The sequence below is a fragment of the Botryllus schlosseri genome, chromosome 1 (genome assembly GCF_051294905.1).
Source record: "Botryllus schlosseri isolate E-star chromosome 1, Bs_hap1, whole genome shotgun sequence".
Lineage (NCBI taxonomy): Eukaryota > Metazoa > Chordata > Ascidiacea > Stolidobranchia > Styelidae > Botryllus > Botryllus schlosseri.
In genome coordinates, this window is record NC_137236.1 from 37501905 (window position 1) to 37519891 (window position 17987).

At 41.4% G+C, this 17987-nt stretch overlaps 1 protein-coding gene across 1 annotated transcript; it reads right to left on the reverse strand.

Moving 5' to 3' along the window:
- Positions 1-1251: 1251 nt before the first annotated feature.
- Positions 1252-8021, reverse strand: LOC145448923 (uncharacterized). Its single transcript, XM_080327383.1, has 6 exons — positions 7790-8021; positions 7177-7229; positions 5388-5523; positions 5226-5332; positions 2283-2431; positions 1252-1579 (listed from the first exon to the last, which is right to left on the reverse strand). The coding sequence occupies exons 1-6, from the start codon at positions 7836-7838 to the stop codon at positions 1318-1320; spliced, it is 756 nt and encodes a 251-aa protein (XP_080183509.1). The 5' UTR covers positions 7839-8021; the 3' UTR covers positions 1252-1317.
- Positions 8022-17987: the final 9966 nt, after the last annotated feature.

Sequence of the window (17987 nt, forward strand, 5' to 3'; positions counted from 1 at the left end):
GCTCCGAAGAATAAGTGGGCCAGGAGCGAGTGGAAATCCCTGAGACGCGTGCAGACTGAGTATGAGGGGATGTAGAGAAAGTTACGACATTTAGTGTCACGCCCGTTATAGTTCATTGAAGCTGCGGCTCGGTTCAGATATTTTTCCGGAGATTCTATTTTGCGCGCGAACCTGCCGCGATCTAGCGGTAACATAAATCATTTGAATCGCACGTAGCGTAGGCTAACCATACGTCCTCTTTTTTGGCTTTTTTGAAAGTGTCCTCGGAGGACGTACTTTTGTCCTCTTTTTTGAGATTTTGTCCTCGTTTTTGAGGTCAGATTTAGAGCAAATTGCGAGTGATATGCCGTAAATTAGCACAGAAGTGACGCTCCGGAGGGTATTTCGGAGCGAAAAACGCTATATTGAGCTCCGAGCGGAAAGATGACCTTTTTTTTTAGTCATCCACCTAGCAATGCGGAGAAAAACGGTATTTTGGGCTCTGAGCGCGAAGTGATGAGCTTTTTTTTAGTCAACCGGTCACGAAGTGGGAAAAATTCACCGGTTTTTGAGAATTCTTCTCCGGTTTTACAAGAATCAAATTTCTGAAAAAAGTGTCCTCTTTTTACATTTCCAAAATATGGTAAGCCCAACGTAGCGGGGACGAGATAGAGCAGAGGTTCAACTCCTAGTCTAATTAGCGGTAGTTATTGGACAGGAAAGGACAAAAGGAATCGATTAGTCGAATCTAAATTTAATACAAATTCGAGTTGAGCAATAAGCGACGATTTATTCGAGTACTCAGAATCTTAGATAATACACCCCTTTCCACTGAGAGTTAGTTCAACAACGAGAATCGTAGTTTCGGTACTGGAGATTTTGAGACCATCCGACCACAAGAAACATGCACCACAAGGCCGTGTACGTTATCCTAGGCGACATTCCACGGAAATAGAAATTGACCCGCAGCACAGTCTTAAATATGCTATGAAATAGATATGACCGAATTAATACATTATCCTCAATTTGACCCAGAATTGGCATTGTTCCATTTTCCGTAGCATAAAAGGCACCGATATCATGTTGTGTAGGCCATGGGGGGTGTCTGATTAAAAGACTACCAAAATTCGTTTCGAAATCCTTGATGCAACTGATCCTGATGAAACTTTCCATATAATAACTGAATACCTGACGATCCTGTAACGGTGCCGACTAAGCTTACCCTGGTGAGCCGCGGCAAAGGAACGCAGCGGTATTTCAGTGTTAAGCGAATCGCAACCAGAATTTATTGGATATGAATCACCAAGTCATATAATGGCAAACTTCGGGCCGAATCGCCTACGAACAGAACTCGCAGAGAAATCCGGCGGGTGTGTCGGTTGGCGTCTGATAACAATCTTGGAAATAGAAGTTGCTCATTGAACCGTCATCGTAGTACCCGCACGAACGGACTCCTCCCAGGGTCAGATAGTCTGGCGCAGTAAATGTCGCGCTGATGGCACTGTTCCATTTCGCACCAGCCCCTGTCGCTGGCCCGTCAGAGTCGGTGAGGCCGACCCAGAACGTGTCGGAGCTAATGCCTATAGTATTGACCACTGCACTGCAAAAATAAAAACGCATTAATGAGGCTTTGGGATGAATCGACAGACGCTTCTAAACTTGAGTACTGCTCTCAGTACGCTGTAAATCCAAATCGTGTATTTCGCCGATTTTTTACCCTAGCATATGATGTAAATCAGGTTAAAACACTTTAATGTTCCCAATGTCTGCTGTCACGCCCTTATGAATAGGTGAAAATGAGTAAGATACACCAATTCTTATGGAGATATATCCCAGCGATGTTCCCGTGTAACATCTCATAACATACAAAAGCGGTGGAACACGAACAGAGAACTCACTATTCCCTCAGAGAACTCACTAATATATCTCCATAGGGATTGGTGCACTTGTCCCATTTTCACTCTTTGGAAAGGGCGTGCATGCACGATTTCGTACCTGAAAGTGTCTTTGACCTGATTTACAGCCCACACTATGGTGAAAATATAATAAATAGCCTACACCTAGTTTGCACCCACTGGTTTACAATGTTCTACATTCATTGAAGAAAAAGTTGCCTTGCCTAGAGTCATCTTCAAAAATTCAGTGACTTGACTTGCATCAAAATGTGCGGTGAATTGACTCGAGTCACCTTCAAAATCGAACTTGATTTGACTCGAGTCAGAATGTGCAATCGATCGATATGACTAGTGAGTCGAAGGTAGTGACACAATCTAGTATACGTCAGAGAGAAACTGGAAACTCACGACAATCCGCCAGCATCTTGGATCTGTCGAAACGCGAGCTTCGAATCGCACGACATCTGACATTTGGCGTTCGCGTCGTTCCAGCTCAGCCGGTCTTCGAACAGGTAATACTGGCACGTGCCCACCGGCGTCCACTTAGTACAAGGATTCTGCAAAGGATTGGCCGTTACGCGCGGCCGTCGAGTCACTTGTGGTACACTCTTTGGTCTTAGCAAATGGACCGCGAATTCACATCCGCAAGGTGGCAACACGAAAACAGAGCCTAGCCTACTTCAAAATTCAGACTTGGGGTGTCGATTAAATATTGCGCCGGATTTGTGAGAGACTGAACAGCATTTCCTTATTCGCGTGTTTCAATGTAAGCACGAGTTCAATCAGTGGTTCCTGACTTTCACAGACGCACTAACCCGGCTTAGCGCAGCTCCAAATTGTTACAGAGTCATTAAAACAAAACTCTACTACAATATACCTAACCCATAAGATATCTAATAAATTACCATAGATCGATGGTGGACAATCTGAACTGTGCAACAAAAGAGTGTTAAAAATCGAATCCGTTTAAATATAATACCACGCAAAATGAAAATAATAATGAATATTAGATGAAAATCATTGTGACTTCTATGTTCCCGTTCAAATACCAGTTCAGAAATCAGAGTCTTCAACTTGTAAAGTGTCATCGTATTGTTCGTCCGAAACGCAACAGCTTGATACCAATTGCCTGATACTAGGTCAAGTTTTTGTTGCAGTCAAATCCGTGGAAAGTTTCACTTATTTTTCACAAAAGTTCCACTAAAAAGTTGCATTTAGGGACAAGTTCCTTGAAATTATTACGGTATGAGACGTTGGCGTAGTTCCGTATCAAAGGCACTGTAGCAAACCTAAATGTTGACGACTTCCAGAAAATCAATAGCCTGAAAAAGTTGGTCCGGTGAATATATAATTTTTGGCGGTCCAGCCTGCATGTACTTCAAATAAGAAAGGACCTCAAATTTAAACCACAGTGAAATGATCAAGCGATCTATTTACATATAGTAAAAATTATCTCCAGTAATAAGTTTGTTGTGTAGAAAATCGAAAAAACTTGCAAAAATTGCATGAAAAAATGAAGATTCCTCCAAACAGCTTCAAACAACACACTACATATCCTCTTATATCTCTCGTATTGATGCATCCCAGGAGGTATCAATTGTCGACAGAACTAGCATTTTTCCGAAACATGGGATAACAATTATAGTATTGATATGAAAATGCGACACTAACCCTTTGTCTACTAGAAGACGTCGTTTTAAAGAATATCATGTCATGGCCCCTTACGCCATATTATAAGGCCCCAAGTTCAGGCAAGGATAAAATATGCAAAAGTTGTATCTTATACGGTTTCAACACTTCGGGCGATTAGTATATGTTGATAACAAATATTGTGGATCGTAGAATTTATATTTAGTGTGGCTTTATTTTCTGAAAATAGAGGCATTACCGCACTTGCTTTTATGCTTCAACTCAACATGTATGTTCTGGAGACGCAAGAACTGAAAGTAATTAGAACTCAATGTATGATACTCGGAATTGAAAGCGAAATATAAATACCACTTCTGAAAAGCGGAAATATATTTCATGTCTTTTGTCCATAAAGCTTCAATGATGATCTGCTAAAACAGGTGTAGCGTTAAAAAAACAGACTTTCCAGATTAGCAGGACACGTCATTGGCTGCAAGATTACGATATGAGAGGTAAGTGCTAGATTGCGAAACGGCAGTTTCAAACATTATTGTGAACCATATTTACTGTGATGATATATTTGATATGGGCGACAATGCGGTGTGAGCGGAACCAAGCAATCCGGTACCTAATTATATTTACTGATGCTTTCGTGAGAACATATTTGTCACTACATAACTACTGTGCGCGAAGCGCAACAAAATTTCTGGGCTTTACCAGACTTTTATGAATATTAAATGTTAGTACTCCGTGAAAACAGCCCCGAAATTCCTCAGGTTATCTTTCGTACTGGGGGTTTAAGTTACTTCTACTTGACAAACTGAAAATAGCGAAAAGTAAGTAAGTAGATCACAAAATATTACCAAGTAGAAGTAGAAGTAGAGAAAATCATATCTACTTGAGTAAGTACCAGAAGTAAGGGATACTACTTGAGTACTTCCAAAAAGTAGAAGTAATTCATTACTGAACAGTACTCTGTACTCTGGTTGAATGTGCCTTGACCTCCACGGAACCCCTGAGACTGGTTCATGTTACCCCTAGTGTTCGGTGGAACACTTGTTTCGAAACATTGGTTCAAGCCAATCATCATTATCAATCGGCGTTTGTTTTAGCTGTATATATATTCAATCTCTAACTTTATTCACTTGGATATACTTTGCGGAAGAGACGGTTCTGATTGAATCATGGTTAGCGTTACCATACGTCCTCTGTCCTCTTTTTTGACTTTTTTGAAAGTGTCCAACTGTCCTCTTTCTTGAGATTTTGTACTCTTATTTTAGAATTTTGGTTAAATATAGGGAGAAATTAGACTGAGATACAGTAAATCAGCAGTGAAGTAACGCTCCGGCGGCTATTTCGGGAGGTGAGCCGAGAAGTTGACCTTTTTCTTAGTCAACCGACCACGAAGTGGGGAGAATCTACTGTTTTTTAGGATTTTCTTCCGGTATTGCAAATCTTGAAAATTTTAAAAAGTGTCCTATTTTCAGATTCCCAAAATATGGTAACCCTATTCAAGGTGTAAATCATTGTTATAAATACTACGGTCCTTCGTTCCTTCTTAGGAAACTCACGGTTATTCTGATTTGTCAAGCTTCGACTTATAAAAAATATTTTGCTAGATTTATACAGCGGTATATAGGCTATCTGAGGTAGGTTTTGTTTTCGTGTAGCACCTTCTGGATGTGAATAGCCACTCATTTCAGTTGGAGTGTAGCAACCCACCTGTGCAGGTAGTGTCGTGTCCGTGGTCACGTATGGTCGTGTAGTTGTCACTGTGGTCTCTGAGTCATCTATCGTAGTGGTCGTTGTAATTTCTTCGACTTGGAACTCTGACAAAGAATATTATTGAAACCTCACTCGAGCTGAAGATTAGCTATTTCTTACCTCCGAGGTACCACATAATAATTCTGTAGATGGCCAAGATTTCTGTGATGTCACGCCTGGGTGCCTCGATGGGTGGAGGGATGTGCGGGGTGAGGGGAACTTGGGAATCTAGCGGAACGAGGTCGTCGTCCAATTGCTGCGAAACAAACAAGTCGAATCACGCACGAAGAGTTTAAGGCCCTGACCGCAAATGATAAAGTCACTGGCGTCATGGCAGTACATTGTACACTGGTGGGGTTCTTATTCTATTGCAAGTTAACTTAAGGTTTAAAGTTATTGTTAGCGAGATCACTGATGAAAATTAGAAAAATAAAATCCAATGAAGTAACTTGACCTACAGCTGCGGTGTGATATGCTTCACGCGCGCGTTATCGACTTCTCACTTTGCCTTTGGCTGATGACATTGCCCATTTACGCCGGGCCGCTATCATTTATTACGATTGCTGAACTATCGACTCCTAGCACGACGCGCTTTTGTACACACCGCCGACGCGGATCGGATGACCTTAAACGCATTCTCCTGTCAATAAGTATTCACTGATATGCGCCCCGGCGCATCAGATCACAACGATGCATGAGAATTAAATCACTCCTTTTACGAGACCCCGACCAACTCTTCACAACGAATCGAAACGACCAAGTCTGTTCTGGAATCTGTTCCACAATAACAACTATTTTAGATGTTTCCATATTTTGTTGTCTCGAGCGTGCAACACATCTCCTGATCGTCATGTTTTAGTTTTAGCGGAAATCAGGTACGTCCTTTGGAATTGCTCTCAGCCGGTCATGCATTTTCGGATAAATTCCGTTTGATGTCGTCGGCCTTGAACCAGTATGGCATCACAAGCGCAGCATACGCGATAGAGCAAGCATGTGATTACAGGCGTGCTCGATTATCATAATACCACTGAGCAGTAGACGTCGAAAATCCCCAGTTAGCGTACAAAAGAATTACAACAGCAATTGATGGCAATGATTGTAACAATCGCAGTGATAGTAACAATCGCAGTGTTGCCAATGAGCTAAGGAAAATTGATGATACAATCTGCATTCCAAAAAGACTATAACAAATGGGTATATTTAGGGTTGCATTCAAACAAAGGCCTTTTTGAAAAACAAAAACAAAATTGTGTTTACGATATGGGATGGTTGGAACCGTCAAAATAGTCGGTTCAGCAGCTATAGTACGTAGATATTTCGTCAATGGAGCTAAATTCACCCTATATTTTTTATTGTCAATGTCAACCCACTATGACGTCACAATTGAAGATACGCGACGTCATGTCCTAAAAACAACAACATTAAAAACATGTTTTAAATATGGGCCTTGTTCTAAACGTGTTTGTTTTAAATTGATTTTTGCAATAAATGCAACCCTAGGTATATTACTTCATGTAATGTTTTTACAAGTGCTTATGTTCCCCACCAGAAACGACAGAATTTCCAACCGTTTGGATACACTGATTCACTTGATATACACGCTACGCTATGATGGAAATCTAATAAATATACTTATATGCCATCCAAGGACTTATAGTGTAGAAAATGCACAAAGGTCTGATCAATGATTATTGCGGTGTTGGGTGCTGATAAGCGTCAGTGCCACGAGAAATACGAATATTCTGCCAAACAGTGGAATTTTGATGATGGACTTCAAGTTTTCTCGTATCCTTTCTATCTTTCCATTTTATCGCAGTCTAAATTTATAAATATGATATTTACTCGACTGAAACGATGGTTTTCGTCAATCATAGAGTCGTCATTTTGTCGCATATACTCAGTTACTCACTCTACTGAAACTTGGTTCATTTCCCGCCGCTCCTTGCTGTCCGTTGACGGCAACTGCGAAAAGATCATCGTTAAATAGTTTCCAGTAAATACGGTGTCACTAAAGTAATATGCAGCAGTATAGTTATGAAGTAATTAGGCTGTACGGGACTGTTACCCTAAATTTTTTTTTATTGGACATCATCTCCTTAGCATAGTTGGCTTGCTGTCAGTAGGCTATACTACAGATGCGATGTTTTGTATGGTCGCTAGTTGTTGCTTTGAGGCTGTCGTCGGTTATGAAGTGTCCTTCCTAACCACAGGCGATCACTATTTTAAAACCTAATGGTACGACATAACTTGGTTTGCTATATTGTGATACTTCTTCGCTTACGCCATTTGTTGTAAGATATATCAACCTTCATCAATATACCTCCATTTCTCAGGTTTGGGTCGGGGGATTCGTGTTTAATTACGAAATTGCAAATAATGACGCACCTTGTTAGGAGCGATTACGCATGCATATGCAAACGGGATATTTCCGTGCTATGACAGAATTTTTGGTTGTGTAAGCAATGTTGCAGTAGAAAATTCAGAATACCGAAAAAATCATGAAGGTCGAAACAGAATCTTACCGAACGCTAGCAAGAAAATAAATCCTTCGCAGCAGAACTGCCCGTTCATGATTCTTCAGAATGCAAGCAAGTTATAATCTAAAAATAATCGCTCGCGTTTAACAAGAAAGCGTTCTTAAGTTTGCAAACTATCTGGATAAGCTTGTCAATGGAAACGTGAACGAAATTGACGATTTCAACAGCTGCTAAATCTGCAATCCGGTGGAAGGACCTGTTTCATGATATTAGCTAACTAGGGAAGCCGGCACCTGCTTGGAGAACTAACGAAACTCCGAAATGATACCGGGGGAGGGAACTGAATCTCGGCAGATTCCCGTCTCGCCCAAAGGCGTGTCGACTCGATTATGTGCGGGGTATAATTGTAAACAAATCTGTCGTGAGAGAGGGTTGGTGTCGAATCGCGATAAAGCGCCTATAAGTGAACTTAATTTGCACGCTTATTAACAAACACCTGACGCTCGTAATAAAGCCAACCTGACAGCCGATAGGGTTTCCTATGATTTTTTTCCGTTTAAGAGGAGAGGCTCAAATATCAATCTCTTAGGAAATATCATAAAACAACACAGATGAATTTTATATGTGTGCACATCTTGCACAACATTAGATTGAACATGCTTGAGAATTTGACAGTCATCAATCGATTGCGTGGTGATTGCTATGCTCGTGTGTAGAAGACGGTCCGATACTGGATAATATCTAAAATACGACACTTGTATATAGACATTATTGATTGTCATCCTATAGGGGAGACCGGGGACAAATGTAACTAGGGGCAAATGTAACAATCGACCTCACCGCTAGTAGGATGGAGAAATCAGCTTGATATTTTAAGTGCGCATGCAGTAGTTATCTCTCCTATTATACCTGGAGTTACGTTGAGCTACGATGCGAAACCCCGGAATAATTTGCAAAAAACGAAATTTTTGACCCCTGAGTAAAGTTTTTCTGGTCTGGAATAATTTGTCTAGACGAATAGTACCTCAAGTAGTTACAACGTAATATGTGTAGCTGGAACAATGTTGCTATAGTCTACCGTGGTGATGGAAAGAATAGGACTTGCATCGCCGGGAAGGTACCATACTGAGACGCTAATCATGGTCGAGAGTGTCAGGGGCAATCGTAACACTCTGTTACTTTTGCCCCGTTACAATATGTCATCAATTCTGAATGTCTCTGTTCTATGTTGGTATTACCATTCATCTATACTGCAGAATAATCTTGCAACAGCCAGAAGTTCAACAGAACAGATACTGCCTTGCGATACCAATTCTAACATGATCATCTGGCGAAACGGCCATACAATAGTGTTGAAGTGAATCTGACGGTTCGGTTATTTTCGTGATTCAACAACCCTTTATCATGTTGATCGACTTTTGGTGTGTCGAACTTCAATAGTCATGGCTTAAATCTCGTCCTCTGACTATGATCATGGCCCACTTACATTTTGATATTTGATGTGAACAATTTATGTTAATTTTCTACAGCACAGATAAATGTCATTATAGCTTTGACGCCACACAATGTTGCGTCCTCGTTTTACTATAATATCATCGGCCCATTCAACCAAGATATGTTAGCCAGGTCGGTTTCGCACCTTCGCAGGTGACCGAATGACCAACCCATTATGCCCACTGAACAACAGAATCTTGGTAGAAGAGGCCGAATATGTGTAGGGAGATGATAGAATGAATGTGTCTCTTGTACACTTTAAGCTTGAACAAGACACGAAGGGTGATATTGCATTCAGATGACATAAATGCGGTGGGGCGTAGCCTGGAAGCGTTCAAACGTCTCTTTCTTTAGTTTCATACAATATTACAATTTGTGCTTTCGTGTTCGTTGTTCATTTAGTTTCTGTTTGGTTATAAATAACACTGTTACAATTGCCCCGCAAGGGTGGTACAATTGCCCCAGGGCACGGGGCGATTGTAACATTTGAGCAGCAATTTTTGCGACCCAAAATTTCCATGATTGATTGTTGATTGAGTTCCAATTTAGTTTTCATATCAACTATCGAGTTGTTGGCTTCTTTATATAAAACTTTGGAAGTGAAATTTCCACGAGAAAAACACGTAATGTTGGAAAATACGAAAAGTGTTACAATTGTCCCCGGTCTCCCCTACATTCAGCGCTCATACATGAGATGGACTCCGACTCTCAAATATCGGAATCCGAATGGGTTCGTCTCGGGGTGCTAATTTGAATTCGGATTCTGAAAAAATATCACTGTTGTTCCACAAATGTAGAGTCCGGAATAATCCGGCAAGGATCCGGGAAATCCTGCTAGACTTCCGCATTTCAGCGGAAGAATTCTGTTAAAATCAGTATTTCAAGACGAAGTCAATATCCGAATTCTGTCAGGCTACGATAAAACAAACAAATTCTGGTTCATGAACAGGGTCGTGATGACCTCTGATGGTTGAGACACTTTCATATTCCTGATGCCAATGATATCTGTATGTGTAACCAGGTAGGTATCCAGGTTGATAGGCGCTAGTGCTGGGCGGATCGACAAATGTCCTGGTCCGACTCCAATCATGTTGCTTCAAAAGGGAATACGGCTCAGATCCGACCCCGGTCGCATCTAGAAAAGGTAAGGATCCAGCTAAGATGCTGCTCCGGCCAAAAATTCAAAATTCCTGCTTACATCCGCCCCAGTTCCGGCTCAGCTCTATTACGCCGGTAGTGTTATTTAAAGGGAAATCTGGTTATAACACGATTCCGGACGTATCATGAAAAGTATGAATCCGGTTCAGATTTAGCTCCGGCTCAAAGTTGAAGATCGGTGTGATTATGCTGTTCCCTTTCAGATACCAGTTCAGAAATTCAAGGCATTACCTCGGAAAGGGCCATTGTATTGTTCGGCGTCACAGCATGATACCGATTACTTAATTAAAAATGAGCTGACATTTCAAAAAGACTGGGGTTGCTTGTCGAACCACAGTCTACCCCGTGTGCGCCACTGCACACGAACTGCCACCTGATCAATTGTTGTTGTTGTCTGTGGTATTCATGGTGTTTTTCGACTACCATGGCCATCTACACCAGGCCAATTTTCTTCATTTTTATTCCGTAGATGCCGAGTTGTAGCACGGGCAACTTCTAGGATTTTCTAAGACACCGCTTGCACGGATGAGATGGCGAGGAGGAGTCTAGGTAAACCTCCAACACTTATACAGGAGTTCTCGAGTTGACCTCGGTCGGCCTCGAACCCGCAACCCATCGGCGTTGCAGCAGTGGTTTATACCACTACGCTATCTCACCACCCACCGCTACAGTAAAATTCGACTACTGCTCGCTCCCAATTACCTGCAATCAATGATGACCAAGACGGGCGAAATCATATGTACGAGTCGAGTTTGTGTATTTACGTCCACGAAACCCCCGTGACTTGCTCACGCAACACCTATCGTTTTATTGAACACAAGTTTAAACCACTGTGTTAGTATCTTCCCTCCAACCTTTGTATATGACTAGTTGCTTAATCCGTGACAAAATTGTTCCATTGTTCGTTCCGTGGTGTTTGTTTGTTTGAGGTATTTATGATGTTTGTTGACTACACCGGTCATTTGCATTTGGCATATTTTCTGAATTTTTTTATTCCGTATCTGTCGACTTGTAGCACGGCCTACTTTTAGGCTTTTTGTAAGACACCGCTTACGTGATGTGGTAGCTTATATCATATTTGACATTACTGACTTATTTGAAGATATATTAGATTTGAATTGCATTGGACATTTAACCTTTATCATGGAGGTTCTACTAAGACGGAGCTGGACGGAGTCATCGTGGCCAAGTCCCAGCTTCTTGACGAAGAAAAAGTTCGATCGGCTGGGGGCGCTATTCTCAGAATGCTATTTTCAGCTCATTTGAATACCGGATTGACAAGCCGATTGTCTTTGTATGTAGAAATAACGACAAATTTTGTACAGTTTTTATCAGTGACGACTCACCTGTTCTTTACAATGAAGAAGAACCTAACGGATATAAGCAGAAATGAATTAAATTACGATATATCATTCCATTTGATGCATCCTGATAGATATAGCTTCCAACAATAAAAGCTGCAGGTCTTCATGACATGCGCTGCTGGCGTGTTTCTATATGGTGGTAGTCTCGCGATAAATGTAACAGCAGCCATCGTCCTCTGTCCGAGCTGAATATTCTAACGGGTTCTGAAGACATCAGATCAGATCATCAACAATTGGGATCTAGGCTTCTCTCCATCCCCGTGATCCGCGCATATACGGTGTCTTGTAAACGCCTAGGAGTGGGCCGTGCATCGTTTTTTATGCGGTAGACAGTAAAATTTGAATAAATAATAATAATTCGTTTAAAATCGAGTCGAAATTTTCAAACTACTATAGCTTCACATCTAATAGTTGGGATTGAACCTATAATTTGGTGTGCAACCTTTTTTAGCCAGTCTAACAATCTTGAAAATTGAAAAAGAGGTATTTATGAACAACCTTAGGCTACTGCGCAACCATTGCATGACTATGGTTGCTCACCAGGCGGGTCACCTCGGCGTACCGACAATATGTACGTTCAGGTACCGCGGTTTTGTCGCCACTGATCACTTTATGACAAGAAATGGCGAAAAGTGAATATACACCCATGGCACATGAAACCAGAACCTACCTCAGACTTATACCGCGGTATGAATCGAGTAAAACATTTTAATCCAACTTTTGCATGCAATGTAGCAACGTAGGAAGGTACGCACGTAGTCACGTAGGATTTGTAACCACCAGATAATTATGATTTGGATTCGTTTTTCGCGCACCACCCTTTTCGTCCCTTTTCGCAAAGAGTGCAGTGTCTCTCAGTTACAGCTGTTAAATTTCAGTCGAAATGACAAAAATCATCTTCACATACCCTTTTTTAAGGTGCATATTATAGTGCAATTTTGATTGCCCCCATCATCGAATAGGATTTGAAAGACACATCCAAAACTAATCAAACTTTTCGTGAAAATGAGCTGCCCTTAATCTGGAAGACGATTGCCTGATTTACGGCTTCCAAATGGATTAACTACCCACGTATATCTGTTTACATTATATACTGAAAAATATTTTTAGAAGTGTAGGTTGAACTCCAGACAATGTGCTCGTGACTTGCGACACGATATTCAACACGAATCAAAGAAATTAATTCAAATATGATGAGGACATTACCCCACTCATGGGCCATGCCTTGCCACATGGTTACGAGTGCTTTTTATCAGCTATTGAGATGTTAGACCGCTTTCAATTCGGCTATGCTTGTCTGCATGCCTTATTGTCAATATTATGCTGTTCTCACCCAAATTCCAGAATAACTCGTGGCCCACCTTCGAATCTGCGAAGGCAGAGTAAGTGTGCAACGGAACAAAGTGTAAGAATCTTTGATTTAGTAGAACGAATAGAAAAGTGCCAGCCATTGATTTAAGTCCGCAGTGATGCTCATTCCATGAACTAAAACGATTCAGGTATATCGGCTTACGTAAATACACTTCTATATATCAATCCTATTTACTCTCTGCTATCTTTGCGAACCCCTTTTGAACCGTCAATGACCACACGGACCCCCTCAAATGTTAGTTCAACTGTCGTGCAACCGTCATCTGTCTTGTTAAAATAGCCTATTCACAGCAGGCTTGTGAAAACAGCAGCATTCTTGAAAATAACATCATACTATATTTAGAAACTGGGTAGGCTTTTACTATTTCAAATCGATTCTGTAGCTGGAATTTCGGGATTTTGTTTTAAATCCGCGCGGTCGAATTGATATGAACAAGTGCCAAAATTCCATTTCCGCAAAGATAAGTGGTGGCGAATGTAATATTAACACGTACGACCCGACGACACCTTTCGGTATGATCGCAACATATATGGCACCGAAACTGACAAACAGGTTTTAATTTGGAGCATTGAGAGTAGTGGTTGTATATATGAGAGGAAAAATGTATTCCCGTGGCGAAGTTTCAATACCGTTATTGGCACAGATCAGGAAAAAAACTTCAGGGATTTCCAGCGACTGTTCACTAATTTGCTGACACTAACAACTTCAAATCCGAAATCTTTTGCAAACATGTCGAAGTCACCCTGATTGACTTTACTGCTCTAACTTTTTATTTTTTCCACAAATCCCGACAAACCATCTCTAAACAGCCATATGTTTTTGTCAGTAGGCTGTTGGCAATTTGGGAATTATGGACACTTTGCACAATAGGATAATCCACCTCTGGCCTCAATTCTGTGAAATTGAGTCTTAAAGTATTAGCACTTATGAAGCGAAACTGTCTCGCGATTTTCCTGACATAAAAAATCCAAATTATCTGTCATCAGTAGGGCGATTTTTGTTGACCTAAAATACGGAAGATTCAAACATAAAATCAGAATTTTGACATTTTTTGTCCCTAAGAAACCTAATTTTGACCAATTTGTGACCTCATGTATGCAAATTAGGCGTTTTCCCACAAAATGTTCGAATTGTACTAATTATCTTCATTTACGAGTCAATTTCAAGTCATCAAGTAAACGGTGTCGAATAAATCACTGTATCTTGTGCAGAACTGCGTAGTCGGTAAATTTTACCACCGACTCCAACTCTGACTCCGACTCCACATATTTTCAATATACTGACTCTGACTCCGACTCCTGAGTCTTTAAACGTACCGACTCCGACTCCGGCTCCAACAGTATTACCAATTTGACATTGGTCATTAATGAAATTTGGGATGTAGTCAAATATCATATGTCTTGTCCAGTGCTCTTCAACCTTTTTCATCGTGGTACACCCTTCTAACGTTTACTCGAAATTCGTACACCAGATAACTCAATGATTCCGTATAACCTTACCCAGGGGTGTTCAACCTTCTGGTTATTGACGGTCGTGCTTCGATTCGATATATAGCATACGGCCGCATTCCGACGTATATTTTTACGTGCCCCTTCTGGACGTCACATACTCATGTTAAATTGGGTACTGGGAACTTTTGCACCACGGAGAGCGTCTGAATGGTGTTCTATGCCATCACTGATTTCTTTTTAGATATACCTTGCATATAAAAGTTATAAAATGTAGCAGCTTACTATCTATACACAAAAATCGCGCATATGAATGTTACGAGACAGACGTTATCTTGATTCCCTATCTAGTCGCGCGGAGCGCGAAAATCTTTTGCATCTAGAAAATTTATTTCGTCGATAATATTGTTTTTTTCACCAGATTAAAGAGCCCTGCTCTAGTCTACATGCACTTAGTCAAGTATTCAAGGAATAGGACTTGCAGTCTTTCTTAATCATTTGTTCGACCCAAGCAGCTAAGTCAAAATACAAATAGTTTCAATTTTGTCAAGTGGGAAGTAGCGTTTGGTTATTTACGTCAATTTTTCAATTTTACAAAACCAGATGATGCATTCACTCTGTCGCAATATCATGGTATACTTTCAAAAATTGCATTAATTTGTGACTGCATCACGAAGATGCATATTGCGTTTTTCTCCCTCTGTGAAACTGAATTGTAATTTGCAAATTATGTCTAATTTTATATATATCAGGGGTAGCCAACCTTCTCGGCCAAAGGTCCACATGAGAATTAAGACCCATTGCGTAGGCAACTGGAATGTTGATAACCTTTATTTTAGTCGTCAGATTGGAGCGAATCGAATTACGAAACATTAAAAACAAGACTTGTATTAGTACGCTTTAAAATTGATACCAATTATGTCATGCAACTGTGCAGTGTGCAGTCATGCCCTGGTCTCGCTAAGCGCGAAATTTTTTCAAAGGCAATGAATGAATTCTATCAATAAATATGTTATATTGATATATTGGAGGTCACCTCCGTATACCACTGGGCTGATTAGGCAAGGGTAGGATCAGTGGCGTAGCAGCCACTTGGCGGTTCTGGCTCTGCGCCAGGGGCGGCAGGCTCCAAGGGGGCGGCAAAATGTGGCTGCACAGTGAGAGAGAGAGAGATATTGTATTCTTTTTCGCATGAACCATCGAGATGCTTTGACGACGGTGATGCGCTACGGACTTTTTTAAATAATAATGACATCTAGTCTGCACCCCCATTTTTCCCTTCGTGATTGCTGAGCGCCTAGCGCAGTGGTTCTTAACCTTGCCTCCTGGCGATTTTGAAGGGGGCGAAAACGCTCGGGGGGCGATATGGCGGGCGCTGGGATCAGGGAACGATGTGGGGGCGCTGATGAAAAATAGCTTCGCAGTAGATGATGTAGTAGTAGGACCTATCCTTAATGAGTATTCAGAGCGAATTAACATACCACAAAACATGTCAAATCCCGAGATTTTTGGTCGCGCGTCGCGACGATGTTTGTTACATATGTTTTCATACATGTAGTAGGTTATTTTAATTCGTGTAAAATGAATTGCGCGTACCTTTAGATCGCCAATTCCCCGTTAAAACAATGCCGTCACGCTTATGCTAGGGTTATTTTCAACAAAATTTTACGAACTAGGTATTATATCCTGCAGCGCACAGCGTGTGGAAATTGAAGAAGGGGGCACTGTAGCCTATATACCACATTTGATAGTGAGAGCCCAATTTTCATAAAATATGTTTGGTTAATCACGCTATATGTGCGCATACCGCGGATACCAGTTTTCGAGTCTTTGGTCTGACCCGGTCGGGGATCGAATCCACGCCCTGCCTACTGAGAAGTCGGACGCATTACCATTACACTATCTCGCTCGACACGGTGTGCGCAGCCGGCTAAAAGAAGCTAGTCCTACAGCGCGCGTCCCGTGAGCTAAAATTTAATTAAACAGGTCTCAATCGAAAGCTAGTGTCGCGCTGATAACCATTGGTGTTTCAATTGCGACCTGCGCGAGGCGAGCTTCTCAAAGCCCGAACTGATTAAGTCTTATTTACGTTCTACCATGAATGATGATCGGCTATCAGCTCTGTCCATTTTGTCTATAAAAATAGACTACGTTCAAAAACTTGAATTTGAGGATATTATCGCTGATCTTGCTTTGAGGCGGTTATTGATTTTCTATTTGCACAATACATTCGTTCGCTATTTCTTGTCTTTATTATTTTTGGCTTCATTAACGTTGAAACGATGAGGCTGAGACGCGGCATATTGTTTGTAATTATTTTTATTGACAAGGTTGCTTGAACATGAATCTTTGTCGAAATTTGCTGCGGTCTACTTAGGGGAGGGGCGGCATTTTAGACGACAGCCAGGGGCGGCAGCACATGCTGCTACGCCAGTGGGTAGGATTATTCCGCGTTTAGACACAGCAATATCGACGGTTTCGGTGAGCATGCTTCTAACATTTTGTGCAAATGTTTCGTCACCGACGATCTCGCTGCGAGCGCACAAGCGAAGTCACATGTTGGACGACACGTTATCTCCTAATTGCGAATATAGTTGAACTCAACTCCGTAAATTACGCGTATTTATAATTTTCAGGAGGGGGCTCCAATACTAAATGCAAGAAATCGAGTGAAAATAAATCATGCGAAGTGCATGCTGAGAAAAATTGCGATAAATGTGGCTGGCTACTGGTTACGTCAATGTGTCGGAACTGATCGAATTTCGCTGTCAGGCTAATCAAATTTTGGTTGGCCTTGCCAGTTTACCTGATTTAATAACTAATTTCAGGAATTACCTCGCAGGCCACACAAAACCTTCTCGCGGGCCACATTTGGCCTCAGGGCCTCTGGTTGGCCGCCCCTGATCTGTATCGGTATTAAGAACAGTGATTAATGGTAGGCCTACATAAAAATCCTATTGAAATTCCTTTGAAAGCAATTGTTTCATGATAAAGAAGTTGCAGTCGGAGTCAGGGTCATTTTCACAAACTCCGACTCTGACTCCAGTTAGTATTTTTTCCCCGACTCCAACTCCGTCAAGCGAAAATTAGACCAACTCCGACTCCGACTCCACAGCCCTGCTCTTGTGTATGTTCGGATTGCTCGTGACACGCCAGCGTCACTTGTGAGAGCAACGACTCATTCTTTTAATATGCATTTCACTTATCCTCCATTGTTACATCACAAATAAATGGTCAGCAAACGAAAAGATCGGCGTGAGAATGCTATTACCGAGAAGGACAATACTGAGAATTGACATTACCGAGAATAGACACCGCCGAGAATCAATATTACCGAGAATGCGATATATGCAATGCAGGCATGTTACGCATATGAACAGGTCGTGTGAGTACATCACGGCATTGCC